The sequence below is a fragment of the Ipomoea nil genome, unplaced genomic scaffold, assembly GCF_001879475.1.
Source record: "Ipomoea nil cultivar Tokyo-kokei standard unplaced genomic scaffold, Asagao_1.1 scaffold3056, whole genome shotgun sequence".
Lineage (NCBI taxonomy): Eukaryota > Viridiplantae > Streptophyta > Magnoliopsida > Solanales > Convolvulaceae > Ipomoea > Ipomoea nil.
In genome coordinates, this window is record NW_017619484.1 from 570,086 (window position 1) to 585,045 (window position 14,960).

At 32.4% G+C, this 14,960-nt stretch overlaps 1 protein-coding gene across 1 annotated transcript; it reads left to right on the forward strand.

The window, feature by feature from the left end:
• Nucleotides 1–356: 356 nt before the first annotated feature.
• On the forward strand, nt 357–2,349 carry LOC109164139 (protein ROOT PRIMORDIUM DEFECTIVE 1). The gene is made up of 2 exons (XM_019312926.1): nt 357–475; nt 575–2,349. The coding sequence occupies exon 2, from the start codon at nt 699–701 to the stop codon at nt 2,190–2,192; it is 1,494 nt and encodes a 497-aa protein (XP_019168471.1). The 5' UTR covers nt 357–475; nt 575–698; the 3' UTR covers nt 2,193–2,349.
• Nucleotides 2,350–14,960: the final 12,611 nt, after the last annotated feature.

A 14,960-nucleotide genomic window follows, 5' to 3' on the forward strand; every position in this document is an offset into this window, starting at 1 on the left:
ATATATAAAAAATAATTAATTTTAAATATTTATAAAATAATATATGAGTTATAATATAAATATCACGATGTGATTGTGATAATATTAGCGTCAATTAACGGTAATATTAACACCGTTAACTATTGTCCTTAATTGTACCATTTTTAAAGTACACAAAATAAATGTATAAGGATTAAATTAAACAAAACATTATAGTACATGGATCTCATAAAGTCATAGAAACTTTAACCAAAAATTACATAAGCTGAATCAAATATGAAAATTTTATATTTTCAAGCGAATATTCATAGAATGCACTATTTTTGCACAAATAAACGAACAAAAAAAATCTCATTTCTAATTCAAGCGCATCTAAACACATTTATCGCCTTTTTGAGTCCCTAGCTCTTCTTTAACAGGCAGAAGTCCAGAACCAGTGACGCCGCCAAGTGTTCGATCATTTGCCTCTCTGACCGGAGGAAGTGACGCCTACCAAGTATTCAATCATTGAGACTAGATTCTGAAAAGATTTGGAGACTTATTAGAAAGGCTTGAAGCATGATCCTCAGAACCCATAATTTATAGATTGTCTCAGATGGTTTGCCTCAATGACTAGCCTGCAAAGTGTTCGATCATTTGCCTCAACGACTACAATCTGTGACGCCTACCAAATGTTTGATTATTTGCCTTAACCGGCTTGGCTGATGAAACAGTAAACAATGCTCACGCTACCAGTAAGACTTCAATTCCCAAGCAACTCCCATTTTACTCCTCTCCACTCCAGTTTCCTGCCGGGCCGAAGCAGCAAAGAGTGGTGTGTTGTGGATGCTATGGTGCTCAGACCCAAAACAACAACAGTGTGTGTTAGGGTTTCAACTGTTCGTGCTTCTTCTGGTCCTTTCAAGCTAGTGCGTGATCGGTCATTGGACAGGCATGTTGTAAAGAGCAACAAAATCCGCTTCATTCAGAAGCTAAAGACGCTGCTCCTTTCGAAACCCAAGCATTTCTTGCCCCTCAAAGTTATTTACAAGTGTCGTGCCTATCTGGCTCTCTCCAAAACCCACTCTATTCTTTCCATGATCCATCGTTATCCCACCATCTTCGAATTCTTCACTATCCCCACACCTCCAACTCCATTGAATGCCACCAAACCACTCTCCCAGCTATGTGTTAGGCTCACTCCAGCTGCAGCTGCTCTTGCTGTTAGAGAGTATGAGCTGAAGTCCAAAATGTCAGTTTTGTTAGCTGCCAAACTCCAGAAGCTTTTAATGCTCTCATCGCATCGGAGGATTTTGTTATCCAAGCTCGTCCACATTGGTCCTGATCTTGGCTTGCCTGTTAATTTCCGCTCTCGCCTCTGCAATGAATTCCCGGATAGGTTCAAAGTTGTGGACACTTCCTATGGAAGGGCTCTTGAGCTTGTTTCTTGGGATTCGAGTTTGGCTCGTCCTTTACCCTCGCTTGAAGTTGACTCTGCTTCACTTGGGCTGATTGTCGATAGACCACTGAGATTTAAACATTTGGGGCTCAGAAAGGGGATCAATTTGAAGAGACGGCATCAGGATTATCTCGTGAAGTTCAATGAACTCCCGGATGTGTGTCCGTATAGATCAAAAGTGAAGGATTTCCCCAAGGAGTCCATTGAGGCGGAGAAAAGGGCCTGTGCGGTTGTGAGGGAGGTGTTAGGCATGATGGTCGAGAAGAGGACTCTGGTAGACCACTTGACGCATTTCAGGAAGGACTTCGGGTTGTCAAACCAGTTGAGGGCAATGCTGGTGAGGCACCCCGAGTTGTTCTATGTGAGTTTGAAGGGGCTGAGACACTCTGTGTTTCTGGTTGAAGGCTATGACGATGGTAGGCTTAAGGAGAAGGATGAGCTACTGGTTATCAAAGATAAGTTTATGCAGCTGGTTAGGGAAGGAAAGCAATTGAGAAGGGAGAAGAGGAAGGCATATGGTAAAGGCAAAGCCATTGAGCTTATCACAAGCGCTGATTCGAATGAGGAAGTTGATGATGACTTCGATGTCTCTTATGATGGCTTAGATGATTTATTCGAGCTCGATGATCTTGGCTCTGAAGATGATACAGACAAAGAAGAGTTTGGTTCTGAAGATGATTCAGGAATGGAGGAGGAAAGCCAGTTTTGGACAACTGAGGGTGTTGTTCTTCCTGGGAGTGGGGATGGTGGAGGTACTGCTTCTATGCCTTGGTAGAATCATTTCCATCCAGTAAAGTACATTTCATTCTGGTTGTTCAATAGGAGATTTATTGCATATGTAAATGTAAATATTGTTTGTTCTAGGAATTAAAAACAAAAATGGAGATATTTATAAGAGATTATATATGTAGTCAGTCAAATTCCAAGTTTAATTTGAGCCTCAATGTCTTATCTACTTGTGATTCTGTCCTTAATGTTTTGTTCAGTATCAGTTTTTCACTTCAATGTTGTTTTAAATAAAGTTCTAAGGGGTTTTCAAAAAAAAAATAATAAAAATAAAGTTCGCAAATTACGGTCCACGCAGCTGTGTGGACCACGGTCTAAAATATCGTCGTGAATATTATGAGTAAAAATAATGTATATTATGTGTTAGAATAATGTGCATTATGTTTTAGAATAATGTACATTACGTGTTAGAATAATGTATATTATGTATTAAAATAATATACATTACGTGTTAGAATAATGAAACATCTGGAAAAATATAATGTACATTATGTTTTAGAATAATCTACATTATGCTTTAGAATAATGTACATGATGAGTTATAAAAATGTATGTTGCAGCTAGGCACACAAAAAAATAAAATTAAGCAAAACTACGTCGTTTTTAGACCGTGGTCCACACAGCTATGTGGACCACCGTCCACAGAATAACTATTGTCGCCGTGGGTGGGATTAGTTTCTGGAAAAATGGAAAATGTGTATTTTTTAAGCACTTTTTTCCATTTTTTATATGAAAAACCACACAATTTTATCTATAGTCACTATTATTGGGAGTAGTATTAGGTTTCTTGTATTTGAGTCACAGTATGACTCCATATTTAGTCTCTCTATGATTTCTCTTGTATATATATTCCCCTCTCTATTTTAGTCTCCTTATGATTCATCTTGTATATATATTCCCCTTGTCCGTAAAGTTGTAACAGTTTCCTTCAGTTCTCATTTTGTATCAGTTAAGCTAGAGTTTTTTCCTCTATTCCAATGGCTGACGAATCTGCTAACTCCTCCGAACGAACCGTTTCCAATGCAGTTATCACGTCTTCCGCTAGCTCAGCTGTTACTTCTCTTTCTACTGCTCATCACTTTATCAGTATTAAGCTTACCCATAAAAATTATCTGTTTTGGAGAACTCAAGTCGTACCGTTTCTTGACGGACACGGTCTCATGCAATTCGTTGATGGGACTCATCCCTGTCCGGCGCCGTTTCTTCCTGCTGTCGAAGGCGCCTCGCCCGTCCTTAATCCTGAACACACATCGTGGTTTCGGCATGATCGGGCTCTTATGTCTATGTTGATTTCTTCTCTCAGTGAAGAAGTCATGCACCTCGCCGTTGGACGCCGTACGTCACGGGAGGTATGGGAGTCAATTGAACAGTCTTTGGCTTCCACTTCTTGCGCCCGCTCGTTAAATCTCCTTGGCTAACTCCAGTCTCTAAGCCATGGAGATTCCACGGTTGCTGATTATATTGGTCGTGCCCGTGTTATTTAGAGGATCTTGCCTTGGCCAGTAGGCCGGTTGGGTTATAAGAGATGAATCTTTATGTGTTTCGTGGTTTACGTCCAGAGTTTCAAAACCTAACCGCCTCTCTCTCGGTTCGCGGTCAACCCATAACCCTAGGTGAGCTCGTTGATTTCCTTGGCGCTCAAGAGTTCATCAGGGGTACCAATCTTTGCGGACACTTGGGCCACAGAGTGGTGTTTTCAATGGTCTTGATCACTTGGGCAAACCAAGGTAAAAGTGGAGCAAAAGAGTAATAAGTGAAAATTCTCGCACAGATTGGTGAAAGTTTGGTTTTTGAACCATATCTCAGCCTAGGAATATCCAAATGAAATTTGAGGATTAAGACTCGACGCATCGAAAATGGCGGCCCAGGTGCGATTTCGGCCCAATTTTGAGCAAAAAATTCCTATTTCCTCCGGGATTGATTCCTACTATAAAATCCCATGTTCCTCAACCCTAATATTCATTGGGAGATCTTTGGAGACAAGAAGAAAAGAAATCAAGAGTCACAAGTTGTCTTGGGAATCAAGAAGAAGACTAGGGAGATTTGGAGAAATTGTGTGGTTCAATCTTTTACTCTCTTTGATGATTTGTAGTTCTTTTATTATATTTGCTATGTATAATTTAACCATGTGTGGCTAAATTCCATTAGGGATTATTGGGTAAAAGTGTTTATGAACCTATGTGCATGTGCTCTCAGATTCTTTAATATATTATTATTTGGGTTTTAAATTTGTGTTGCAATTGTGTTTATTATTGTCATTGCGAGTAGTTCAGGGCACGAATTACTTGTTTCATTGTTTTGTTTATGTCATAACGGGAGTTAGGCATAATTGAGAGTTCACACAATTGCACTTAACTTTTATACCATAGGAAATGACATATTTGTTAGGGAGTTTTAATTATTGATTATTGCACATCCGGGGATGGTAGTGATTAGGAATTATTTATGAATGCTTGTTCTTGTTCTTATTGGGTGTTTATACTACGGGAGTAGATATTCATTAGTGTTAGTGCCTACATGAGTAACTCTATACCACCTTGCATCCTCACACTCGTTTAAATCCAGATTTAATATTACTTTAGGTTAGGCACTTGGGGATTAAACACTTAAATCCCATGAATCTCAATCTCTCTATATTGATTTCAAAACTCTGAATCATTGCTTTACTTTATTTATTTGCAACATTCAATCATAATCATTAGGATAAGTCTTACGAATAAATTAGTAATTGGTGCTTAATACCCCACTTTCCTGTGGATCGATAACTCGTTACTCAAAGTTTATTTGTTTGAAAATATACTACAACCAGTCTGCACAAAATGACAAAATGGTTGGTTGCTTTTTGAAGCCAACGGCTATACAGTACAGCCGCATTTAAGTTTCCTTACCCAGAGGTCATTACTTGCTGGTTAATAGGTTTGAAATCTCCATCACCATCCAACAGAGGGATTTATCACCCAATAAATACCCCTCTTCGTCACCTGAAGAAGATGTATGTTGGTTTTTATCACTCTATTGCTATCTAAAAAGATTTCAAAAATTCTCAAGTTACTAGCTTTCACAATCAGCGTGTGTTTGTGAAGACTCTTCTAAAAGATTATCAAGCTCTTCAAGTCTTCACAACATCAAGAAATCTTGCAGTTTATACGAAGATCAAGTCATCATCTAGTCAAGATTTCAAGTTGGAGATAACATCAATTCTTTCCAACACTCAACTCGGTTGATGTTGATAGAGGCGGAGTAAACTCGGAGGAGTTGAAAAACCTAACAAGTTGTTGTCCGGCTTAGTGATCAAGGAAGCAAGCTTAACTTAGTTTGTACTAAGGAGTGACAGTGCAAACCATTTCACGAGTTGTGAAAGAAGAGTGGAGTAGGTTTAGTTAACATGCGAACCACTATAAAAATCTTTCTCTCTCTCTCTCTCCCTCCCTCCCTCTCTCTCTCTCTCTCTCTCTCTGTCTCTCGTTACTTAATTGCCTTGCATTGCATTCATAATCCTCTCGTTAAGACGATTTCTAACGAAAGTGTGCAAAGAAAACTAAAAAGGAACATATATTTTCCGTTGTGCATAACTCTTTCGAAGCAAAGTTTTAAAATTGCATAGAGTCTATTCACCCCCTCATGACCAACAATATATACCTTCTCCTAGTTGTCCTTTGTTCTTGAATGGTGTTCTCCATGTTCCTCCTCACCTAACCACTTTTCCTTTGTTTGTTCATCGTTTTGCTACAGACAATAATGTATTCTTTGAGTTTCACAATTCTACTCAACGGTATCAGCTCGAGAGGTCTATACAGGTTCATGTCCTCTTAGTCTTGTTGAATTGTTTTGTGCTTATTTAAAACTAAATTCTCTACTCTTTTTCAATTTTACTTGTTTGTGCTAAGTCTATATTGGTTGTATTGATTAGATCGTTTTGCTTTAACGTCTAATAAAAACTTGTTTTGAAATATGAAAATTTTTGAGAGTTTTAAATTCCTAACTTATTATATATGTATCATTAAAATCATCAATTCATACCATTATTCCTAGCAAATGCATTTAGTGAAGACTTCTCTTCTCATTAAATTTGTGTAAAATAAAAATTATTTTCCTTAGTGTTTTAGCTCAATCGTTATACCTTGCACCACGGCGCACACTGCACTGTGCGCCCCGCGGCTCCCAAAACGTCGTCGTTTTGGGAGGCGCGGTAGGAAGTTGACATGATTATGTATATTTGTTTATACAATTATGTATATTTTTTATTATGTACATTTTTTATACAATTATGTACATTTTTTTTATACAATTATGTACATCCGAATCAGGAAATTTTTGTGTATTATGTTAAGAGTTGATGTGTATTATGTTAAAAGTTTATGTTTATTATGTATTATGTTAGATTATGTGTATTATCTTTTAAAAAAGAGTATGTGTATTTTGTTATATAATTATGTACATTCATGTATACAATTATGTGTATTCTAGTATAACATTATGTACATTTTTTAACATGAATTTTTTTTTTAAAGAAACTTAACTGCCAAACACTGGGTAGCGAAATTTCAAAAAAAAAAAAAAAAAAAATTGAAACGACGTCGTTTTGTATATGGGCGCACAATACAACGCGCGCCATGATGCAGGATATAAATTGCCACTACCTGGTGTAATTCACATTTTATGAGGTTTTTTTTTTTTTTTTTTTTTTTTTTTTTTTTTTTTTTGGGGGCAAAAGCATAAACTATATATATGTCAGGTATAAAGAGAAAAGAATCTAAAACTAATAAAATACAAAAAGAGGGCATGCTTTTAGAAGAAGTTTCACATTTAAAACTTTTATATTTAAAAAAAAAAACATTCTTTTTTAAATAAATACAATTGGGATATACAACATGCACTAAATAAACTCTTCTAGTAGGTTGCATATATAAGCTGAGAAGGAAAGCCTATTGAAATGTAACACAAATAATATTTTAGAATGCGGAAATCATGCAGTATCTCTACATCTCTACATCTCTACATCTACAATTCTAATCAGAGCCAATAATGTTAGGCCCTTAACTGGAACAAAAAAATGTCGGTCCTATTGTTTCTTAAAATGAATGGTTCATATTATACTATTGTTTCTTAAAATGAATGATTCATATTATTTTTATTTTAGTATTTTTTATTGATTTTCCTTATTTACCCTCTATTATATTATTTTCTTCCCTTAAAATAACCTAAATTTCGTTACATAAACTTTAGTAACGGAATATTCCGTTAACTATTTACTATTTTAACTTACACATTAATTTCTATAAGAAAAGTCTTAGTTTCGAACCACATCCCAATTAGAGTTGACATAATTGTTAAACATATACTACGAATATGTTAAAATATATTTAAAATATATATAATATAAAATTTAACATAAACTTTGTTCAAATAATTAGTCCGACTAAATATATAACATTCAAAGTTAAGCATCAAAGATTATAAATCAAGAACTTTAAAAATCATTTGATTTTTATGCATTTAAAAAAAAAAAAAACATATTTAGGTTAAGTTTTTTTTTTTATTTTTTTTTTGGTTTAATTAATCTTCTTTTGATTATTTAGATCAGAAAAAAAAAAAACTTAATATTTCAATTATACTTTTGCATTATTGGTATGATTTAGGTCGTTATGGTATTAATATTTTTTGTATGTATTTTTATAATGGTACAATTATTGTACATTACTTTACAAATATTATACTATTATTTTTTTATCGGACAAAATTGTTCTTACATCATTGTCAGGCCTGTGCGACCTAACTACAAAATTGTTGATCATAAATACAATTACACCTGGACTCTAAAACGGTAGGATCATTTTCTAACGAATGACAATGCTGACATCCCGCTGGCTCTAATTGAACAAATTTAGACATCAGAATTTTATCAATGCATGAAAACTTCTAAAGAAATTTGTAAGTTAATTTTTACTATATATTATTATAACAATATCTATTGTAACTATATATTTTGAATTATTTATTATATCCTATATTGACAGGAATTGTAACAATTGTCATTGACACACTCTCAAAACAATTTGTCTCAACAACGAATTATTTTTAAATAAGTATTTCAAAGTATATCAACGCAATATTATATCGGAGATGTTCATGCATATGTAAATAAATATTGAATTTGTTTATTTAAATCGGTAATTCAAAATATATAAATGCAAGATAATATTTATTGAATTTTCTAATCGATATTTGGTAGTGGTAGTTTTTCCCTACATGTTTCATGCATTGTGAGATGTGTGTCGTAGGTTACCATGTGAAAGTATTGAACAAAATATTAATATTTATTATATTTGTATAAAATACTTGGTAAATAAATATATATAATGTATTTTGTATTATAACTTTGATGTTTAATTACAAGATAATGTAAAAAAGAAGATAATGGACAATGTAGTGAATATAATAAATTGATAAATTTGAAGGTAATGAATCTTTGAATTGTAGAAAATAAAGATAATATAACTAATGAAATTATATTTATTTTTAAATTTTTTATAATGAATAATTTTTTTAAAAAATAAAGGCATTATAGACATCTAATTCTAAATTAATTAAATGCATATGTATTGTTTTTTGTTGTAGCTACTACTTTATTTAGTTTAATAAGAGTAATAAAGTGGCGTATATACTTTTCATCAACAATAATGCAATCATTGATTTTTAAAAAAAAAAAAATACATACAAAAAATATTAATGCAAAAGTATAATTGAAATATTAAGTTTTTTTCTGATCTAAATAATTAAAAGAATATTAAGTTTTTTTGTGATCAAATGATTTTTAAAGTTCTTGATTTATAATCTTTGATGCTTAGCTTTGAATGTTATGTATTTAGTCAGACTAATTATTTGAACAAAGTTTATGTTAAATTTGATATTATATATATTTTAAATATATTTTAACATATTCGTAGTATATGTTTAACAATTATGCCAACTCTAATTGGGATGTGGTTCGAAACTAAGACTTTTCTTATAGAAATTAATGTGTAAGTTAAAATAATAAATACTTAACGGAATATTCCGTTATTAAAGTTTATGCTAACGAAATTTAGGTTATTTAAGGGAAGAAAATAATATAATAGATGGTAAATAAGGAAAATCAATAAAAAAAATACTAAAATAAAAATAATATGAACCATTCATTTAAGAAACAATAGTATAATATTAACCATTCATTTTAAGAAACAATAGGACCAACATTTTTTTTTTGTTCCAGTTAAGGGCCTAACATTATTGCCTCTTATTAGAATTGTAGATTGTAGATAGATGTAGATGTAGATGTAGATAGAAATAAAGTATTAGCTACAACAAAAAATAATACTTATGCATTTAATTAATTTAGAATTAGATTTCTATAATGCCTTTATTTTTTAAAAAAAATTATTCTTTATAAAAAATTTAAAAATAGATATAATTTCATTAGTTATATTATCTTTATTTTTTACAATTCAAAGATTCATTACCTTCAAATTTATTAATTTATTATATTCACTGCATTGTCCATTGTCTTCTTTTTACATTATCTTGTAATTAAATATCAAAGTTATAATACAAAATATTATATATATATATATATATATATATATATATATATATATATATATATATATATATATATATATATATATATATATATATTTACCAAGTATTTTATACAAATATAATAAATATTAATATTTTGTTCAATACATTCACATGATAACCCACGACCTCACAATGCATGAAACATGTAGGGAGGGGAAAACTACCACTACCAAATATCGATTAGAAAATTCAATAAATATTATCTTGCATTTATATATTTTGAATTACCGATTTAAATAAACAAATTCAGTATTTATTTACATATGCATGAACATCTCCGATATAATATTGTGTTTATATACTTTGAAATACTTATTTAAAAATAATCATTGGGCATTATTCCATTCGCGCAAAGCACGTAAAAAAACTAGTAGATATAATAAAGCTCATCCAAACCAAACCCAAGTCTTCAGATCAGTTTCACTCATCACATATATGTGTGTGTGTATATATATATATATATGTTATATGTCCTCCTATTATTCTCAATCAAGCTGTGACTCTCTTTATTATTTTCACAAGCTAATATAAGGCAAGACCTTTTAGATAAAGGGATATCAATCAGATCAACACTGCACTTACAATCATATATGCTCCCTTAATTTCATCAAAATTGAAGTCATTTAATTAATGTCTGTTATAAATAAAACTTATGGTGGACATTAATATAGTAGCTTTGTAACGTCTGTAACGGATGTAATTATCCTTCATTATTGTATGCCTTTAGTGTATCTTGTATATATATCATTGTACTATGATGGATGATGATGAATGGATCTATCCTCCTTTTCTCCCTCATCTTTCTACTCTTATTCTCGTTCTTACTGTTCTTCACGAGCTAAAGGCCTGCAAACTAACTTGCAATCCAACACGTTATCAGTACTTTGCTCTACATCCTAAATAAACTGAGAAGCAGGTGTTTAACATGTTCAATTGTGTTAGAAAAGAGGACATTGATGAAGGCGAATGGAGGTTGAAGCTTTGGCTTTTCTGTTTCTTTGGCTGCCTCGAGGTAAAAGGATACAACAGCGCAGCATTCTTGAGGTCAGATTCTATTTTGCTTAGCTTGTGCAATATTGTTGATAATCTAGTAAATGCAAAGTTGAGTATATGATGTGAATAATGGATCTGTTTTGAATGCTGCCACAAATTTTGAGTAAAAATGTAAAATATTGTGGATGCAAATTATGTGAGGTGCCGTGCTGTGCATGCTATAATCTTAGATATCATGTGAATGCTGTAGGTAATATAATTGTGAATTATATTCTTGTTGAAAGGATCTTGCACACAGCTTCTATTTACACTTTGATATCAGAAGTAAAAATGCAGCTTCATTATACAGAACATGTTCTTTGTAGAACTGATATTGCTTCTTGATGAGCATGCATATTATTGAGCTTATATTTTGCATTTTTGAAATTAGAATCCAATGTGGCTGCAAAGTTGAATTTGTCTTGATATGTTCTCTCTCGACATTATATATATATAGTTAACTATACTTTGCATCAGACCTTGCTACCAAGGCTACATATATTTGCCAAGAAACTATAGGGTTTTATTGGTAGCAAACTTATTTCAGTGGCTTTTTCACACCGATTCAATTGCATTATGGCATATTTGTTTTTCTTTTGTCCTGCTATATTTTCATAAGTATAGATGTGGATTTGGGAGTATGTAATTTCCATAATGCCAAATCATCTGTAATTTCTATAAGATGTGCTAATTGATATGAATGGATTTATTTAGTGTTTTAGGCATAACAATATTTAATGCCTTACGCTGCATGTCCACAAAGTTTTTTTGAGTATTTGGTTAAAATGCACATCTGCGAAATAGCTAACTCATTCCAAGCAATATGAGGCCCTCATATCATAAAGGATCTGGGGAAGGAAATATGCAGGTATTACAACCTTACCTTTAAGTGAGGTAAATGTTAAATACTTGGTTTGTTTTTTTTTCTAATGCTATGCTACTCTCTAAAAGTCAAAATTGACTCACATCATGTTGGTTTGCCTGAAGCAAACAACTTGTGAATATTTTTTTTACACATGGTAATCACTGCCTGAAAATTCTTATCGGCTCAGTTTGAAAATTAAATTCGTGAAAAATACTTCTTGAACTCCTTTTGGCATGAAATTTTTTCTGGAGAACCTAGACTCGTGTTATTTGATGTCTGTAAAAAGATTTTGTTAAAAATATGCTTTGGTGATTCCAGAAAAATTAAAGTTTTGGCAGTGTGCTGTCAATTATTTTTCTGCCTGGATCAATGTTGGGAAAACTTTTTGAAAAAATACTTCTAGACCTTGGATTGACATGAAAATTTTTATGTACGTTCTAGACTTGCTAAACTACATATCTGAAAAATCTTGTGTCAAAATGTGTTACCATTTTTTCACAGAAAATCCAGCAATCCAGGTCAAATTTCTGAAAATTTCTGCCGTTTTCAGCTTGTATATCTTGTTGTTTTGTGATATATTTTCATACTTGTATGAAACTATGAAATAAAGTGAGAGCTTGCTTGGAAAAGTATTGTCATTGACTCCCTGAAATAAGAATGAATGGGCCCAGCAGCAAATATGTGCTCATTATTCTTCGGCGAACGGTACTTCTCTCATTTTATTTTCTAATTTATGAATTAATAGAATTTTTTTTTCATGTCATGCATTATGTGTACCACACATGATACTTTTTATTAAAATGAATGTGCATGACTCAATTGAGTTTTTGGTGTCCAAGACATAAGGGACAATTATATCACATATTGAATATGCTTATCTTTAATTGATAATATTTAGCCTATAATCTTTTGATTAGGCTTATATAAGAGAATTTGTTATTTCTCTTGTTGGCAATTAATTATTTGCTATAGGCCATAGCTATTGTGATTTATCACGTAACATATAAGTGAGACAATAGCATGAATTCTCAATATGGTTTTCACTGTTAGGTTGCACCTGTCGTTGCTAAACCTTAATTTGATCTTGTGATATCGATTAGATGATATGAGTCTAAACATTGTGATATATAGCATAAATATTGGATATAGCTTTGCCCAGAAGGCGAATTTGCTGCACTAATTATATGATAACAGCACCAGGACAAATTCCCCAAATGTAAAATTGACTTGTTACTGATTTAAAAGTCAATTGTTATTTGTCCAAATTCAAGTTTATTGGTTGCGCTAATTTATTATAGCATTAATGTTTCACATGAGTCTTTGACATTAAAATAAATACCAAATTTGAGTATTTATACAAAAAGATAGTACCTAATTTTTTAATATAGTTTTGCCCAGAAGGCAAACTAAGAACATTAATTTATCTGTCACTCGTTATCTTGCATGACATTTATGATAGTTACATTGTACTCCAGTAGTAGTACATGACAAATTACACTAAGTGTTTTGAATATCATTGATTTTTTTTGTTGAAAGATATCAAAAACTTAGTTTCCTTTTGCAAGAACATACTCTCTGAGTTTTGAATCTTCCCTACTTGACAATGTGTTTGGTCATTGGGTTTTTAAAAAAAAAAAAAAAAAAAAAGGTCTGAAAGATTCTGAATATGAATTGATCTTTGAGTGACTAATGACTCACGACTCGTGAATGAAGTCTGCGACTTCTATTTTTAATGCAATGCTACTATGCAAAAATGTTATGTGCTTAACAGCTAAAAGTGAGTCACACTATGTTGGTTTGCCTGAAGCAAATAAATTGCTAATATTTGGCGTTTAATCTCCCTAAGATTGTCGAATGTTTCAATCATTTTGTTCAATGTGTATGCTTGCCCTATCTGATTTTATATGCCACTTGTGGTAAATTTCATATACATTTGACAACTTATTATGTTGTGATAATCTTTACATTTTTAGAGACTCATTTTTTTAATTATGGCATGACCAATTGGGTCTCTTAGGGCAAACATAATGAGTTAGATATTACAATTTCTTATCCACATGAGTACTTTATAGAGCATGTGTGAAGGAAAAATTACTGAATTATATGTTTTGGGGATATATTTTTTTTTACCCAAATCTAACTCGATGCATATCACAAATCAATCCCTCAAGGATTGCTATACCCCCTTTTTTTTTCACCAAGTACGTGGTTTCAGAAGTAACATTTCCCTATCTGCGTTATTTTATTTGCGCAGTCTATTTTATATCACCACCACAACGTACCTCTAAAAGGGCTATCAAAGAAATCTCAGTCTATTGATTCAATACCGAAAGCCCATGATAGGGGATCAATACATATAATTGGGTACGTTGACTGCATTCCTAATGAAGATTGTTTCTCGGCATTAGGGGGAGATAATATACTACTCCGTAGCTTTTTGGAATGCCAAGAAATTTCATAAGAATAAAAACATCTTCATTATTTAAATCCATGTACTAGTTAGATTGAACTGGAAGTTCAAAAGATAATCTATTTGCGATTTAGCAAATAATCTGTCAAATATATCTATTGATCATAAAAGAAGTGACTAGGTCCTATATCATTGGACCAAACATATCTATCGATACTCCTTGACACTAGAAGTGTAGGAGATCTATCGGTGAAAGAGATATGAATCATAATACTAGATCTAGTAAAGAAATATTGTCACTCTTGAAATAGTTTGAATAATTATGTCCTGCAGACGTTCGTCCAGATGACGAAAAACCCTGGTAAGACTTATAGGTGCACCAAACAAACGTAATACTAGGGATGCGGAACGACCAGATCAAAATATCTTTGGGAAATGTTTAGAATCTGGTTGTTTTAGAAATTGCCATTACTTTTACAAATATGGGAGTTTTACAAAAAAGGTTATAGTTGTCGACAACACAATTGCCATTACAAATTGCTCGTTATATAATCTGGATCCAGAGTTAAGCACCAGAAGTGCCATGACTATTTAATATATAAAGGAGCAATTAAGGCATAGCTCGACTCGCTAAAATGAATAAATTCTCTTTATAACAATACACCATTTGAGTGTTAACCCTGAAGGTTACAAATGGGTGTGTGCATGAAAGAGAAATAAGAATAATGAGGTGATAAAGCGAGTTTGTAGCCTATGGGTTCACGCAGAGACCCTTAATTGATTTTAATCAAATATAATCTCCCACGGTAAATGGCATTAAGTTCCGCTAC